Source organism: Myotis nattereri (assembly GCF_964212035.1).
Source record: "Myotis nattereri genome assembly, chromosome: 1".
In the NCBI taxonomy this organism is placed as follows: domain Eukaryota; kingdom Metazoa; phylum Chordata; class Mammalia; order Chiroptera; family Vespertilionidae; genus Myotis; species Myotis nattereri.
The window spans coordinates 43,513,463-43,528,018 of NC_138075.1; the positions used below are offsets into that span (position 1 = coordinate 43,513,463).

Here is a 14,556-nt window from a genome sequence, read left to right on the forward strand (position 1 = left end):
CGGCGGCGGGCTGGCGAGGCCGGGCGGCTCGGCTCTCGAGGTAGTCACCTTCCCTTCCCCCGCCATTCCTCCCACCCCCCTCGCTCAGCCACGGAGCAGCGGCCGCGCTCCTCAGCCGCCCAGAAATCTAAAGGGGTCCGTCTCCGGCACCACAACCAAATGGCTGAGCCTCCCTGGCCGGCTGCGCAGCCCGCCCATTGGTCCCTTCCCCCGCCGCTGCTGCCGCCACTGGCTGTTGCCCAGAGATCCTCGGCGGCGATTGGCTGCAGCTCCTGCCGCTCATTCGCGCGACCGCAGATCCCGCCTCCACAGCGATCAGGTTTGTGTGCGACGCGGGTGCTGGGGGCTCGAGAACCGAGCGGAGCTGGTTGAGCCTTCAAAGTCCTAAAACGCGCGGCCGTGGGTTCGGGGTTTATTGATTGAATTCCGCCGGCGCGGGAGCCTCTGCAGAGAGAGAACGCGAGAGATGGAGATGGACAAACGGATTCATTTAGAGCTGCGGAACAGGACGCCCTCTGATGTGAGCATTTGCCAAAAATATCTCTGTCGGTCCATTCTCCTACTTTGTGTATGTGTGTGTGCGTTGGGGGCGGGGGGGTGAGGCACTTTTATTGAGGGGGGGAGAGCCCGGGAGGTGTGGGTTTGGGGGTCGGACTGCAAATGAATTGCAAGGTTGGGGGGTTGCAATACCATCAGAGCATGTTCCGGCTGCCGCCGCCGCCGCTGCCCTTGGTGTGTGACTACCTGTGCGTGTGCTCCCGCGTGTGCGAGTGTGGGTGCGAGAGTGTGCGTGCGAGTGTGCACCCATCGGGGGCCAGCGGGCGCACGCGTTTGGGTCGGAGAGAACGAGGCAAAATGACCCTCTAGCTCGTTGCTCCCATGACTCCGTCTGGGGAAAAAGATTAACGAGGGAGGAGGAGGAGGAGGAGGAGGAGAGGGGCTGCCTCCCGGATTTAACAACAAAAAGGGGGGTTTATATTTTATAAATGAACCCCCCCCCCCGTCCACCACCCCCTCCCGCACCTCACCCCTCCCTTTCACTCTCGCTCGCGCACACACAATAAGTTTTGGGCTTCGCGAGTCCGGTTTAGTTTCTGATAAATGTGGACCGGGGCCCCGGGGGAGAGCGCGTGGGGAGGGGGCTGCGGTGGAGTTGGGAATGGCTCTAGTTTAAAGTGCGTCTTCATTTCTTTGCAGTGATGAGGCGAGAGACGGGGGAGCCATATTTGTAACTTTGTAGTGTTCGTGAACGCGCCCTTTCTCTCCCTCCCTCCCTTTCTCTGCCTCTTCCTCTTCTCCTCTTTCTCCCTCACTCTTTCCACCCCACCTTCGGGCCAGATGCTGATATTTCTTTCCTTCGGAGCGGAGGATAAATGGGAAGAAGAGGGGGAGGGATTTCCGAACGTGCAAAGGCACAGATAATCCCCGCGCCTCCCCACCCCGAGCGATCGCTATTGCAAGTTACCCCAAGGCTACGTCCCGGTCCCCCCTCGCCCCCGCTCCCTCCGGACGCCAGCCTCGAACCCTGGCGACCCCTGGCCGGTCTTTCTCCAGAGGGGGCTCCCCGGCAGCCATTCGGTGCCCGGCCAGTAAATGGGCAAGGGAAACTTTGTCAGGACTCGGGCTGCCCGGAGCTGGTGCCCGTAGTGGGCATTGGCTGAGTCCAGATTGATGCGGGCACCGCGAACACGCAGCTCCGGGAGGGAGTTTGCCTGCCCGTCGCCGCTATTGATTGGGCAGCGGCGGGAGCAGGGCCGGAGGAAACTTACACGGCAGGGAACTGGGAGCCTCGGCGAGAGCTCGCCGCTGAGGAAGTGGGAGGCCAGGGTGGGTTACGCGAAAGCTCGTTTTTTGTTTTTGTTTTTGTTTTCCTGGCTCCCTCTCGCTTTCAAGCGCTGTTTTATGCGAGTTGGCGGCTCCGCGTTAGAGAACCCGGGGCTGAGGCAGAGACGCTGGCTGACTCCTAGTGGCCTTTGGGGACCAGGAGAGCGCGGGCGCAGGGTCGGCGCTCCAGCCGCGGTGGCCAGGGTTCCCGAGTTGGCGGAGCACTGTGTGCTGACCTGTCGCCCCTCCAGCTGATTAAACCCCGAATCCCCGGCGAAGACAGGCCTCGCTTCCTCTTTGCTCTAGTTCCTCCCCCAAACCTGAGTGAGACTTTTGAAAACAAGATCCTTTTTGTGCCTCCCCCCCCCCCCGCCCCCCATCATAACGCAGCTGTGGAGTGTAGACGTGCGGAGCCTGATGGCGCGCAGGGCGGGGAGGGGTGCCCGGCGGAGAAGGCAGGAGTTGCCTGGAACAATTTGCGGGCGGCTTGCCTTTCTCTGGTCGGTTCCCTCCCGGCTGAACCCCAAGCCGGAGGGTTTGGGGGCTGGGTGTGGTGATGGGGGAGGGGTCCCGAGCCGCGGTCTTCCCGCGTACTTTCCGGAAGCCCCCCGTGCGGAGGGGGAAGGGCGCCGAGCAGGGGGCCTGGGTCTCGGCGGGTGGCGGCGAGTGGGGGCGCGGATCGCCCGGCCCACCCGTCCACCCTGCCGGCCACCTGGGAGCGAGCTCGAAAGCGGGTCGAACCGGCTCTTTAAACTTCCGAGTGTGTGCGGGGGGAGGGGAGCGCGCCGAGCAGGGAGCGATTTCTCACGCTTCGCCCCCTCGCCGCCCAGGCGCTCTGCCCACGCGCCTGCCCCGCGCCTCGAGGCCGGGTGGGGCTCGGGGAGTGGAGGGGGCACTTTCTGCGCGTTTGGGGAGGAGGGGAGAAAGCTCGCTAATGAGGGACAAAAGAGGTGGGGGAGGAGGAACTATTTTTTTTAACGTTCTTAAGACAAATAGCTTCCGGAGAGCGCCCCCTGCGCCCCTGCCCGCCGCGCCGCCCCCCGGGGCCCCCACACACCCACCTGGCGAGCCTCTCCCAACTCCGATCCGGGGGCTGGTGGCCGCGCCGCGCCGCTGGAATAGGATGAGCAGCCATGTTTCCCGGTCTCGCGCGGCCCGCCCCGCCCCTCCCCCACCGCGCGGCGGCGGAGCGCGGGCCCCGAATGCGGGCGCCGGGCTCCCCGCGGCTCCAGCGGGAGGGCGCTGGGCCTGGTGCTGGCGGGCCGCGGCGCGGGCGCCTGCGGTTGGTCCCCGGGGCGGGCCTTTGGGCGTCCGGAGCTGGTTTGGAGCTCGAGGTGTTTTATTATTTTTTTAATGGCCAGACCCGCCCGAGGCCGAGCCCCAAGGGCGACGAGGCATTATTAGGGGGCCTGGGGCGGCCGCCAGGGCCCTGTTCGCTTGTGGCACGACTGCCGGGCGCCAGGCTGCCATTTTGTCACCGCGGCTGTTGTCGCTGCCGGGGGGGGGGGGGGGGGGGGAAGCCTTGCGCCATCACCCCGACGGGCCTGGACGTGGAGGCAGCTTGGGGTGGTGGCCCCAGCACCCTCAGATGCGCTATGGGACCCGATGGGTGTCCCCTCCCCGTGCCACCCGCCTGAGGCTCTGCTGGAGTGTCGCGATCGCTAGCTCGTTCCTTCTAGTGCCCCCCCTGCCCCCCACGGCGCTCCTCAACCCCCCTCCTGCAGTCGTTTTAGACGTAGTTAAATATGGTCCTGAGGACGAACCTATCACCCTGGTGTTTGTTCTTTCCTCGGAATTGATAGGAGGGGGCGGGGGGAGAAACTGAACCGGGGGGTTCTTTTTGGGGAGGGGATGCGCACGCAACTCTAGCGCCCCGACTGAAGCCAGGACCGCCGCCGCTTCCTCGGGAGGGACGCGGCGCGGGGAAACGCCCTGGAGGCTGGGCTCTCCGGGGAAGGTAGGTCTTGCTCCGCGTTTCAGGTGGGTGTTGCAGCGCCCTGCAGGTTGATAGGGGAGCCCCCCTCCCCGCCTTCTCTCCCCGCCTACATTTATTTTTTACCCAGGGGAAGGCAGCTACAGTACTAAATGTAACCGCAAACGGATAAAAGAAGGGAATAGGTTTGCTTTTTAAAAAGTAAGTGATGTCTTTCTTGCAGACTCCCCTTCTCTGGCTGTTGACTGCAGAGCCAAGCCAGACAAGGTGTCCTGTAGGTGGCATCTCTCTGGGACTTTTTAAAGCCGATAGGATGCTGATTAAACACGTCTCTGGTTAAACTGGTGTCTGCATAGAGACTAGCTTTCATGGCAGCGCCCAGCAAAGGCTGCCCAGTAAGCCAGGTTTAACTTTGACCTTTGGAATACATCGCCTGATGTTTTCCAGTCTGACTTACTGCTTAATTGGGTTCAAGTAGGCTGGTGTTAATTCCAGTTTATGCAAGCCAACGCAGAATCCACAGGCTGAAAATTGAGCATTGAGCTCGGGATAGTCATGGTTAGTTATGTTTTGTTACTGAATTGCTGCTGCTGATGGTAATTTTAAGTTTGGGGGCTGGGTCCACAGTAAATCTTGGTTCTGGAACCACACAGATCTGGGTTTGAATCCTGACCCGCCCCTGCCCCCCCCCCCCCCCCCAACAAAAGAGGTAAGGTAAGTTAACCTGCTCCTGTGAGCTGAGCAGATCAACCTAACCTACCTTTCTGAACTTTGGTTTCCTTACCTGGAAAACGGAAGTAATAATCCTAGTTAGTGCATGAGCGACAAATCTGGCTTGATCTGGCCCTCAGGTGTTCAGTCTATGATAGCCTTGTTTTATGAGAGATATGGAATGCAATGGGGCACAACTCTGAACCCCTCTTCAGATTAGAATAACAATAATAGCTAATGCTTTACATTGTACCCATGCTGTGCCTGGCGCAGTTCCTTGTGGATTGTGCCTATCAGTTAATGTAGTCCCCACAACAGCACTATGCGGTAGAAGATACTCTCACTATTCTTGTGTTACGCATGGGGAAATTGAACACAGGCTGTCACAACCAGTCCGTCCTCAGTCTCTACTCTCCGCTGCCCCTCCTGAAGCACCCTTTTTTGTAAAATACCTTAAGGAAGAGCTTTTTTGTTTCAAACTTACCTTAATGGCAGGTGAGTTTCCTGTGTTGACAGTACGAAGACTGGAGGGCCTCCTGATTGAAGATGTTGGGAGAGTTGGTCAGGACCAGAAGTTCTGTGGATTATCTTTTTTTTTTACTTAAATTTATTGGGGACATTGGTTACTAGGGTCATACAGGTTTCAGGTGTGGGTTTTATGTTAACAAGATCTGTACATTGCACGACCCAAAGTCAGATCATCTTCCGTCACCATATATGAGGCCTCCTTCACCACCCCACCCACACCCTGGGCTATCATTTTAAGGGGGAAGCCATACACTTTCTGAGTTTGGTTTAGCATGTCACCTCTCATTAGATTTGAAGCAAATCTGGCCTTTTAGGTATTGGGGGGTGCATTTGGGGTAATGAAAAGACATGCAGGGGCCACTGTTAGGCACTGGTTTCTATGGGATCTTGTATGTTACACATTTTCATTACTCTCCTCTATAGCCAAAAACTGAACAGAATTGGCACACCCTTGGTGTTTAGGACTAATATGCTAATAATACCGCATGGATCATTTCAGTCCTCTCAAAAACTCCTTCAGGGTAGGCCAAGAATTGTGACATCCTGTTCTCCCTGTTGTGAAAGTGAATCATTGAGGGTGGGAGAGAGGGTGAAACAGTTAGATAGCAGGTGAGTAGCAGAGTTGGGTTCTCCTCTCCTTGTAAAACCAGAGGTGGACAGTAAGGACTTTGCAAATTATAGTCTGTTGATGGTGGCCCATCACCAGAATCATGTGGGGAACCTGTTTTGGTACAGCCCATGAGCTAAGAATAATTGTACATATAAACATTATACACTATTTGATGATATGGAACATTTACCTTTGAATCCCAATTAAGTAAAATGTTATTTCCCCCGCACAAAAGAATTCTGTTAGACCTTTATTACAAAAATTATACTCACATATTTTTAATTTTATCAATAAAGGAATTGTGGCCCTGACTGGTTGCTCAGTGGTTAGAGCATCAGGCCAAAGGGTTGCGGGTTCAATTCTGAATCTAGGGCAGTCCAGGTGTGCAGGGAGGCAACCAGTCGATGTGTCTCACATCGATGTTTCTCTTTCTCCCCGTCCTCCTTCCTTTCTACTCTCTCTCTCTAAAAATCAATGGCAAAAATATCCTCACATGGATATTTTTTATTTTATGGATATTATTTTATGGATATTATTTATTTATATTTTAATATATTTTTATTGATTTCAGAGAGGAAGGGAGAGGAGGAGGAGGAGAGAGAGAAACATCAATGATGAGAAAGAATCATTGATTGGCTGCCTCTTGTAGGTCCCCTACTGGGGATCGAGCCCACAACCTTGGCATGTGCCTTTGACAGGAATTGAACCCTGGACCCTTCAGTCCGCAGGCCGGCGCTCTATCCACTGAGCCAGACCAGCCTGAGCATCACGTGAGGATTAAAAAAAAGAAAAAACTAATAAAAAAGAGAATTGTGGAAACTTGTTTTCTCTCATTATAAAAGTGCCTGTGTAGTACTGTCAGTTTTGCCTTTTGGTAAAGTTTACTATTTGGTCCTTTACAGAAAAAGTTTGGTAAGCTCTGGTTTAGTAGAGTAGGCGGAGGGACCCTGAGATCTGGGTTTTTAAATTAAAATTTTTTTTTATTAAGCCATTCATTTGGTTGGTTCTTTGGGGGCTCTCCAAATCCTTGTATGTATGCCCTTTAACTAGTTGACACCTAGTAGAAATCAGTCTCAATCCAAGAACCTGCATTAGAAGAGAAATTCTCCTTGTCGCCCTCTTAAAATTGAACACCCTTCTATCCAGAGGTCCTGTGTAACCAGCTAAAATTCTTTATCTTGCATATTCAGAATATTTCAAAAGGCTTTTGCATATCTTGTAGTTACATGGTTACTTTTTAGATGTCTTCTTAGAGCTAGAGGGTAGGAGCTTTGAACTGCAACGGTTTGAGCTTTGAGGCCTGGTAAGGTGCCACAGCTGTGCACCCAGTGGCTGACATCAGACCCTCAGAGCACAGATCATTGAAAACCACAGATAACCCTGGAATCTCTGGTTTGGGCATGCTGCTCTTACTCCATGCATGTTTCCTGGAGAACGAACCAGCTGAAAAGTGGCTTTGAGCTTCCAAGCCCTTCTTTCTACCTCTAGCCTCGTGTGCCTGAGCCACTGAACGAAGGGAATGGATGTGAGGTTGGCCAGACCTGGGGGAGGAGATGCCAAATCCAAGAGAATGAGGATAGCAAACCACAGACTCAGTTCCCTGCCTTAGCTGCTGCTGCATCACCAGCCGCTCCGGTGACTTACTCTGTCTAGACGTACACAACCCTTCTTATAGGAAACACAGGCACCGGGTTGAGCTTGGAGAGCTGGTCATCCCAGAGGTTAGGTCCAAATCAGTCATACCACATTGACATAGAAAACTTGGGGCTTTTGGTGATCTGTTATGGAGAGAGTGTAGGATTCTCATCAGATAGATGTCTCCTTTTGCCTGCCCTCTCTACCTTGGTGCAGTCACTTAGGAAGGAGAACTTGCTGCTGAGTGCTGGTGAGCCCTGGCAGAATGAACTTGGCCCAGTTGTTTGGCCTGAATTCTGCCTTGGTAAAGAGGAGACTCATTACACTGGCGTCCAGAGGGGGCACTCCCTTACAGATGTTTGCTGCCATGTCCCCCCATTGTGACCTGCCCATCCCCTGCTGTGGCTAGTTCTCTGGTCTCCTATAAAGGACCCCTCCCGGGTCCCTGTCACCACTGCCTTCCTGCCACAAGTAGAGAAACATGGACCTGACTCTGAATCTTAACATTACATTGAAATGTAATTTTATGACAAACGATAAATGCCCAACAATGATGTTTTCATTAAAGAGATGGAGTCTGGCAGGGATGGAGAATTTCAAAGGCAGGTGTTGTTCAGAACTTCTCATTTAGTAAAATTTGTTGAAAAGGATCCACAAAGCACCCAGGGCCATCTGTCCAGACACGGAAGCACCTTCCTTGTATAGAACTAGTTGTCCGATGAGATTGATTAATGCAAAGTCTGTAAACAAGATAAAACTTCTTTGCTCTACCACACCAGCCCCTGTCCTGTGTCTACTGGGCCATACCCTGCAACCCCCACGTTTTCACTCAAATTCATTTTGTTTTGGCTCTACCGCTGCCCTGATATACTTGTCTATCTTCTCCTTTACCCAAACTTGCTCCAGGCAGCAGATTTAAAAGATCAGCTTACTTACTATCTTTTACTCTAATTTGGATTAAAGTCAGGGCTTTCTTTCCCAGAGTTGTTTGCATTTGGAGATTCCAGTTTGGTGAGGAAATTACCAGAGAACTCTTAGAAACTTGAATGCTGTTCTCAGCTTTGCTGTTAACTAAATCAGGCATATTGTTCAGCTGCTTTGGGCCTCTATTTGCTTCACTCATAATTAGATTAGTGGCTTTCAGACTTTTTGATCCGAACAGTAAGAAATGTTTTATACCACTGCCCAGTGTGTAGATCAGCAGTTCTCAACCTGTGGGTCGCGCCCCCTTTGGGGGTTGAACGACCCTTTCACAAGGGTCGCCTAAGACCATCGGAAAACACATATATAATTACATATTGTTTTTGTGATTAATCACTATGCTTTAATTATGTTCAATTTGTAACAATGAAAATACATCCTGCATATCAGATATTTACATTACGATTCATAACAGTAGCAAAATTACAGTTATGAAGTAGCAACAAAAATAATTTTATGGTTGGAGGTCACCACAACATGAGGAACTGTATGAAAGGGTCGCGGCATTAGGAAGGCTGAGAACCACTGGTGTAGATACATACATGTCATTTGAAAAACTTGACAGTGAGCTCCCTTACTGCGTGTAAAACACTTTTCATTAAAACAAGTGTGCTGACTTTGACCCATATATTGGTTTCATTAATTGTTTGTGTTTGAAAGACATGTAAAATATGAACATTAAGGTTCCTTCACACTCACATATTTTGTGATTTGATTTGGGGGAATGAAACCTGTCTCCCGAGGGTCAGTGATTTCTGCGTTGTTAAGCCAGTGTATCTCAGAGTCCCATTTTCTCAACCTGCTCTCCTTTCTTCTAGCTCTTTCCTAACCAAAACTTTTTCATGGCATTAAAGAATCGTTATCCTAAATTCCTACTCTGGATGGATGCCTTCCTGTGTTCCTGGTTGTGTCAGTGACCCTAAGCCAAGCATGTTCCTCCACTCCCTTCTCTCTACCCTCATCACCCACTCCCCCCATCCTCTGGTGTAGGCACACTGTGCCGGCTGCCTGGGGGCTCCCACATTTATTGGCCGGGGTGGAGGAGAAAGGTTGTCAACAGAAGTTTCACTCGGCTGCTACTCCCACCCAGACTGCCTGCGTGTTCCTCCTGTCCCCCCACTCCTTCCAGCTGTGGTACTTGGACAAGCCCCCTCGCCCCACCTTCCCTTCTTGTCTGTGTAAAATGACGATGTGACAGTACCTGCCACAGCCTGGCACACAGTAAGCGCTCAGTGAGTGTTATATGTTGTTGTTATGGTTTGTTCCGCTAGAACACCACAGTTGTCACCCACTTAAACCTTACATTATCAACAGACACATTATAAATATAAAAAAGTAATGTTTGTTTCAATGGGAAAAGAGGTTAGAAGCTATAGACCAGGGTCCTCAAACTACAGCCCGCAGGCCACATGCAAATACAAATATTGTATTTGTTCCCGTTTTGTTTTTTTACTTCAAAATAAGATATGTGCAGTGTGCATAGGAATTTGTTCATAGTTTTTTTTTTAAACTGTAGTCCGGCCCTCCAACGGTCTGAGGGACAGTGAACTGGCCCCCTGTTTAAAAAGTTTGAGGACCCCTGCTATAGACTCAAACTTGCCAGAAGTTATTTTTCCCCACAAGCAATTCCACAGTAAATGTGTTGCTTCTGAATGTGAGGATCACTATCCCATCTAAACATCGTGGCTCAGCCTGGCATTGGATTGTCAAGTTGTTTCTGCTGAGGAGAATGTCACGACTTGCCGTTCTCCTGGCAACTCCTTTAGTCACTGCCCTCAAGCAACTGTTTTAGGCTCTTCTCAAACTGCCCACTTACCTATCCTCTCAAACCCTTTCCCTCCTAGCTCAGTGGTCGGCAAACTCATTAGTCAATAGAGCCAAATATCAACAGTACAACGATTGAAATTTCTTTTGAGAGCCAAATTTTTTAAACTTAAACTATATAGGTAGGTACATTGTTATTAACTTAATTAGGGTACTCCTAAACTGGCCTTTCCTAAAAACGTCCTCAATCTGAGGGGTCGACCTCAGCGAACGTACCCCCACTTCTTCTAACGCCACTTCTTCAAAATAGACTCGCCCAGGCCGAAAACCGACTTCTGCACCTGGGCCACGAAGTTTCAATCGCACTGTACATGTGCGCCCGCACGTGGTATTTTGTGGAAGAGCCACACTCAAGGGGCCAAAGAGCCGCATGTGGCTGAAGAGCCGCAGTTTGCCGACCACTGTCTTAGCTGCATCCTCCTTCCTTACAGAGAAAATTAAAACCTCCTGGTTTCCAAAGAAATACCTAGAGACCAAGTCCATGCCCAGCTCAGCTGTCCTTTGGGTCTCATCCGTGCCTGCCCTCTGGTCCCTTTCTTCGTTCTGGGCACCTAGCCACTCTCTTGCAGGGATGCTTCTCCAGCGTGGGATGTTTCTCCCACCTTAAAACAAGTGGAAGACCGCCCTTGGTTCTTCTATCTCATTGTGGCTGTTACCTATCTCTTTTCTTTCCATGCAGCTTATCGCATTGTCTATAACCACCTTCTCCGTTCCCTCCTCACACCTCAACCCTCTTCAATCTGGTTTGCTTCCTAAACAGCTTTCCCTGTCTTCTCTTATGTGGCCCCTCAGCATCAGTACTTACACCCTGACCTTCCTGAGACACACTCCCTCTTGCCCCTCCCTTTCTCTGTTTTCCTCCTATAGCGAGGGCTGCTCCTCAGTTCCTGGTGGCTTTGCCCTCCTCTGCAGCCAGGAAGCACTGGACTCAGTTAAGCCTGGGCCCTGGGTCCCGTTCTGTGTTCCCTCCCCATAAAGTCCTGTCCTCCCTCCCCAACAGCTGCAGTTTACATCTCTGGCCCTGACCTCTTGGCTAAGCTCAGGACCCACTGAGTACCTGCAAAGCACCCCACATTCAGTATGTTCAAAAGGAGCCCATGACCTCTGTAACCTCTCCCTTCCCCCTCCCGACATGCACACACGGGATCTTCTTTCTAGCTATCACAAGTTCTGTCGACTCAAAATATTCTCCACTGCTTGCAGCCAATCTCCCTGCATCACAGCCCCCTGGAAGCTATGCTTCAAGCTTCAGCCAGAATGCTCAATAAAACAGATGAAATCATTACCCTATACTTAAAACACATCATTGTTCATAGGATAAAATCCAGAGTCCTTAGTAAGACCAACAAGGTCCTGCATGGACTGGCCACTGCTGGCCTCACTGCCTTTTATTTCTTCAAATCTATTCCACGCTGTAACTGCCACCATCACCTACTTAGCATCTAATCATCTTTACCATCTCCTTCATCATCCACCCCTCCTCAGCTCTAGGTCTGGTTCTTTTGTTAGAAAACTCTTATAGACATTTCCTTCAAAGTGCTTGAGTTTGTAATTATGTATTCCTGAGTGTGAGTGTTTTAATTAGCATCTCTCCCCCTGCTTAGCTGGTAAGCTGCTTGATTTAAAGGACCTGGTCTGCTTTGCACTGTGTATTCTCAGAGCTCAGCACTGTACTTGGCTCACGGTGGGCATTCTAGAAGTGTCGGTTGGATGAAGGAACCATGGGATGTGTAGGTTCTTGTCATTTTCATTGCCCTCTGTTTGGTGAGCCAAGCACAAAGCCACTGAAACAAAGCATCTGAAACGACTAGAGGTTTGGTGCCCTCAGCTCTCCCCTGGATGGGTGTGAGCTTCTGCCACTGGGTGGGTGATTCATACTTTCTCAGCCCAGTGCTCTTCAACTTCTTCCAGTTTTTTATATCCCACTAGAGGCCTGGTGCACAAATTCGTGCACAGGTGAGGTCTGGCTGACCTGCCTCAATTGGGATGATTGGGCTGACTGCTGGGGGGGTGGGGGGGGAGTGGGAGGGCAGGGCAGGGGCAGTTGGCTGGCTGGCCCCGCCCCCTGGTTGAACTCTTGGTCAAACTCCCGGTCAAACTCCCAGTCGAGGGGACAATTCGCCTGTTAGCCTTTTATTATATAGGATAACAGTAAAGAATTTGACCGAGAGCCCCAATATATTTACCAATTAATTACAGATTATTCACACACACACTACAAATGCACATTATAAAATGGAACAGTAAAAATTAAGAACAAGTTAAAAGATATTAAAAGTCCTAATATTTTTTTTTCCTACATCCCAGTAAAAGGGGACCACTGCTTTAATCAGTTGCTTATTTTATTTTTAATTTGGTCATGAAAGTTCACGTCATACAGGAAATGCCTATGCCTTACCAAACACTCTTTCTGTAATTAGATCTTCCCAGCCCTGGTGTGTGATGGGTAGGAGTGGAGAGCATTTTTAATCCTTCTTTGACAAATGGGAAATGCAGTGGTTTGCCTGAGATTCCCCAGCAAATCAAGTGTCCATTTCTGCATGTCAGCTAGGTGTGCCTGGTTAGACTGTGTGCCCAGACCTACCCAAAGCTCCCTCAGGTCATCCCTTAGGGTTCAGCAAGGCCAATCCCTGAGCTGTCCCTGCACATCTGGAGCGGCCCAGAGGGTCTGAGGTGAGGATTCCATCAGTAGACCTAGGCTGCTCAGTGGAGGGGAGAAGTCTCTCTCCTACTTACCCTCAGGCTGGGAATAAATCGAAGGCAGGATCAGCTTCAGGCTGGAAGAGGGGGGATCGAGGGCCAGTGTGAAACTGGAGGACACAGGCCTGAGTGTTTGTGTGAAGCACTTTAGCAAATTGGTGCGGAGACCCAGCAATCACAGGTGTCTAGGACTGTTTTTTTGTCGGATTGTGCTGCCTCCTGCAGAAGTCATGGGAGAGAGAAAGAGAGTAAGTAAGGGTGGTGGGTTTGAGGCAAGATCCTGTAACAGTAAAATTAAAGGGATTATTTTCAGGGGCTTGCATCTCAGGGAAGGACTCATCCCATGTTACGTAACCGCCTTGACCTGAGTTATTGGCCTCACCAGCAGTCCCAAATGATGTGACTGGAGGGGGTGGTGAAGGGAGCCCACTTTCACCGACAGGGTCTGTGTGCCCAGCATCCAGAGTGATGTAGGGAGTTAAAGGAATGCTATTTGGATATCTGTGTAGCAGATTGAATTTGTTTACTCCAGTTCCTGTGACCCACTCCCACCTGGGCCAGGAGGAGTGGGTCACAGGAAGGTGGTGGTATGGGTTTCTGTGGTTGAGGGGGATGGTGGAGAACTCAACATACAGATGCGGGCGGGGGGTGGGTGTAGTTAGGGGAGCAGATTGCAACCCCAGTTGTCAGAACCACCAGGGAAGCATTTATAAGAAATTCCCAGGCTCTGCCCAGCTAAGGAATCCTCCAGGGGGGTGCCCAGGCTGTATTTTTAGAAGGCTCTGAACGGGGCTCTGGGGCACAGTTGGGAGCCACCACACTGAGGCAGGTGCAGCATTCACAGCAGGTAGGAAGAAGTAAACTAAGGAGGTAAAAGGAGAGAAAAATGGAGCAAGGAAAACGGGAAATAGAAAGAAGGATCCAGGACTTAACCTGCTGGGGGGCAGGGATCCAGTCCTTGGCCCGGCCCCCCACAACCCCCATGGCCACGCAGTTGACACACATGCACATTCCTGCTCATGACACTTGTAATGTTTCGTTTCCCTGTATCGTGCTGCCGCCGCCAGAGTGTGGAGTGGGTTTATTGAGCAAGCCTGGACTTGGCCAGCGGGATTTCTAGGGACTTGAGAGGCGGGCCTGTGGGCCTTTTGTAAGGAGGGGCCCTCAGGGCCAACAGTCGGGTGTGGTGGGCAGTGCCCGGGAATACGGAGCTCCATGCCTAGAAGATATCTGGCAAGTACCCTCTTCGAGCCTCAGTTGCCTCATCTGTAAAATGGTGACGAACAAAAATATCTGCTTCCTGGGGGGGGGGGGGGGGCGTCATTAGAACGGAGAGAAAAGAGGTTTGTGCCAGATGTGTGTTGTGGACAGCCTCTGAAGGGTAGTAGATTCTAACCAGCCCAGGCCTGAACAAGCTGTTTGGACAGGGGAGCCAGCCTGTCTGAAGGAGGCCCCTTACTGGGTGTCTGAGCTTGTACATGGCGGGAGCAGTTCTTGGGAGAGCTGCCTTTACCTGCCCCTGAAGGAGGCCTCACTTGAGCTGCTATAGCAGGTAGGAGGGGGCAGGGGGCCCCCGGATAGGGGGCAGAGCCTCCATGTTTGAGGTGGGGCTGGAGCAACATCAACCTAGCTGCGGACTTCCCCTGCCCCAGGGCCTCCCTTTCCCATCGTGGGGTCAGGGTTAGGGGTTCTCTGCCTGGCTAGCCATTCATTTCTGGAGCAGTTGCTCTGTGCCAGTAGCCCCTCCTGCCTCTTAGCTTACCTCCTGGCTGCAGAACTCAGTCTGCTCCCCCCCGCCCCCCCAGGCCTT

General features: G+C 51.6%; 1 protein-coding gene across 1 annotated transcript in view; it reads left to right on the forward strand.

Annotated features, from left to right (window-relative positions):
* Nucleotides 1-313: 313 nt before the first annotated feature.
* The window catches only part of ANP32A (acidic nuclear phosphoprotein 32 family member A), a 41,177-nt gene continuing 26,934 nt past the window's right edge, over nucleotides 314-14,556 (forward strand). The window contains exon 1 of the mRNA XM_081113316.1: nucleotides 314-520. Within this exon, the coding sequence (XP_080969442.1) occupies nucleotides 467-520 (54 nt within the window). The 5' untranslated portion in view covers nucleotides 314-466. The remainder of the gene's footprint in view (nucleotides 521-14,556) is intronic.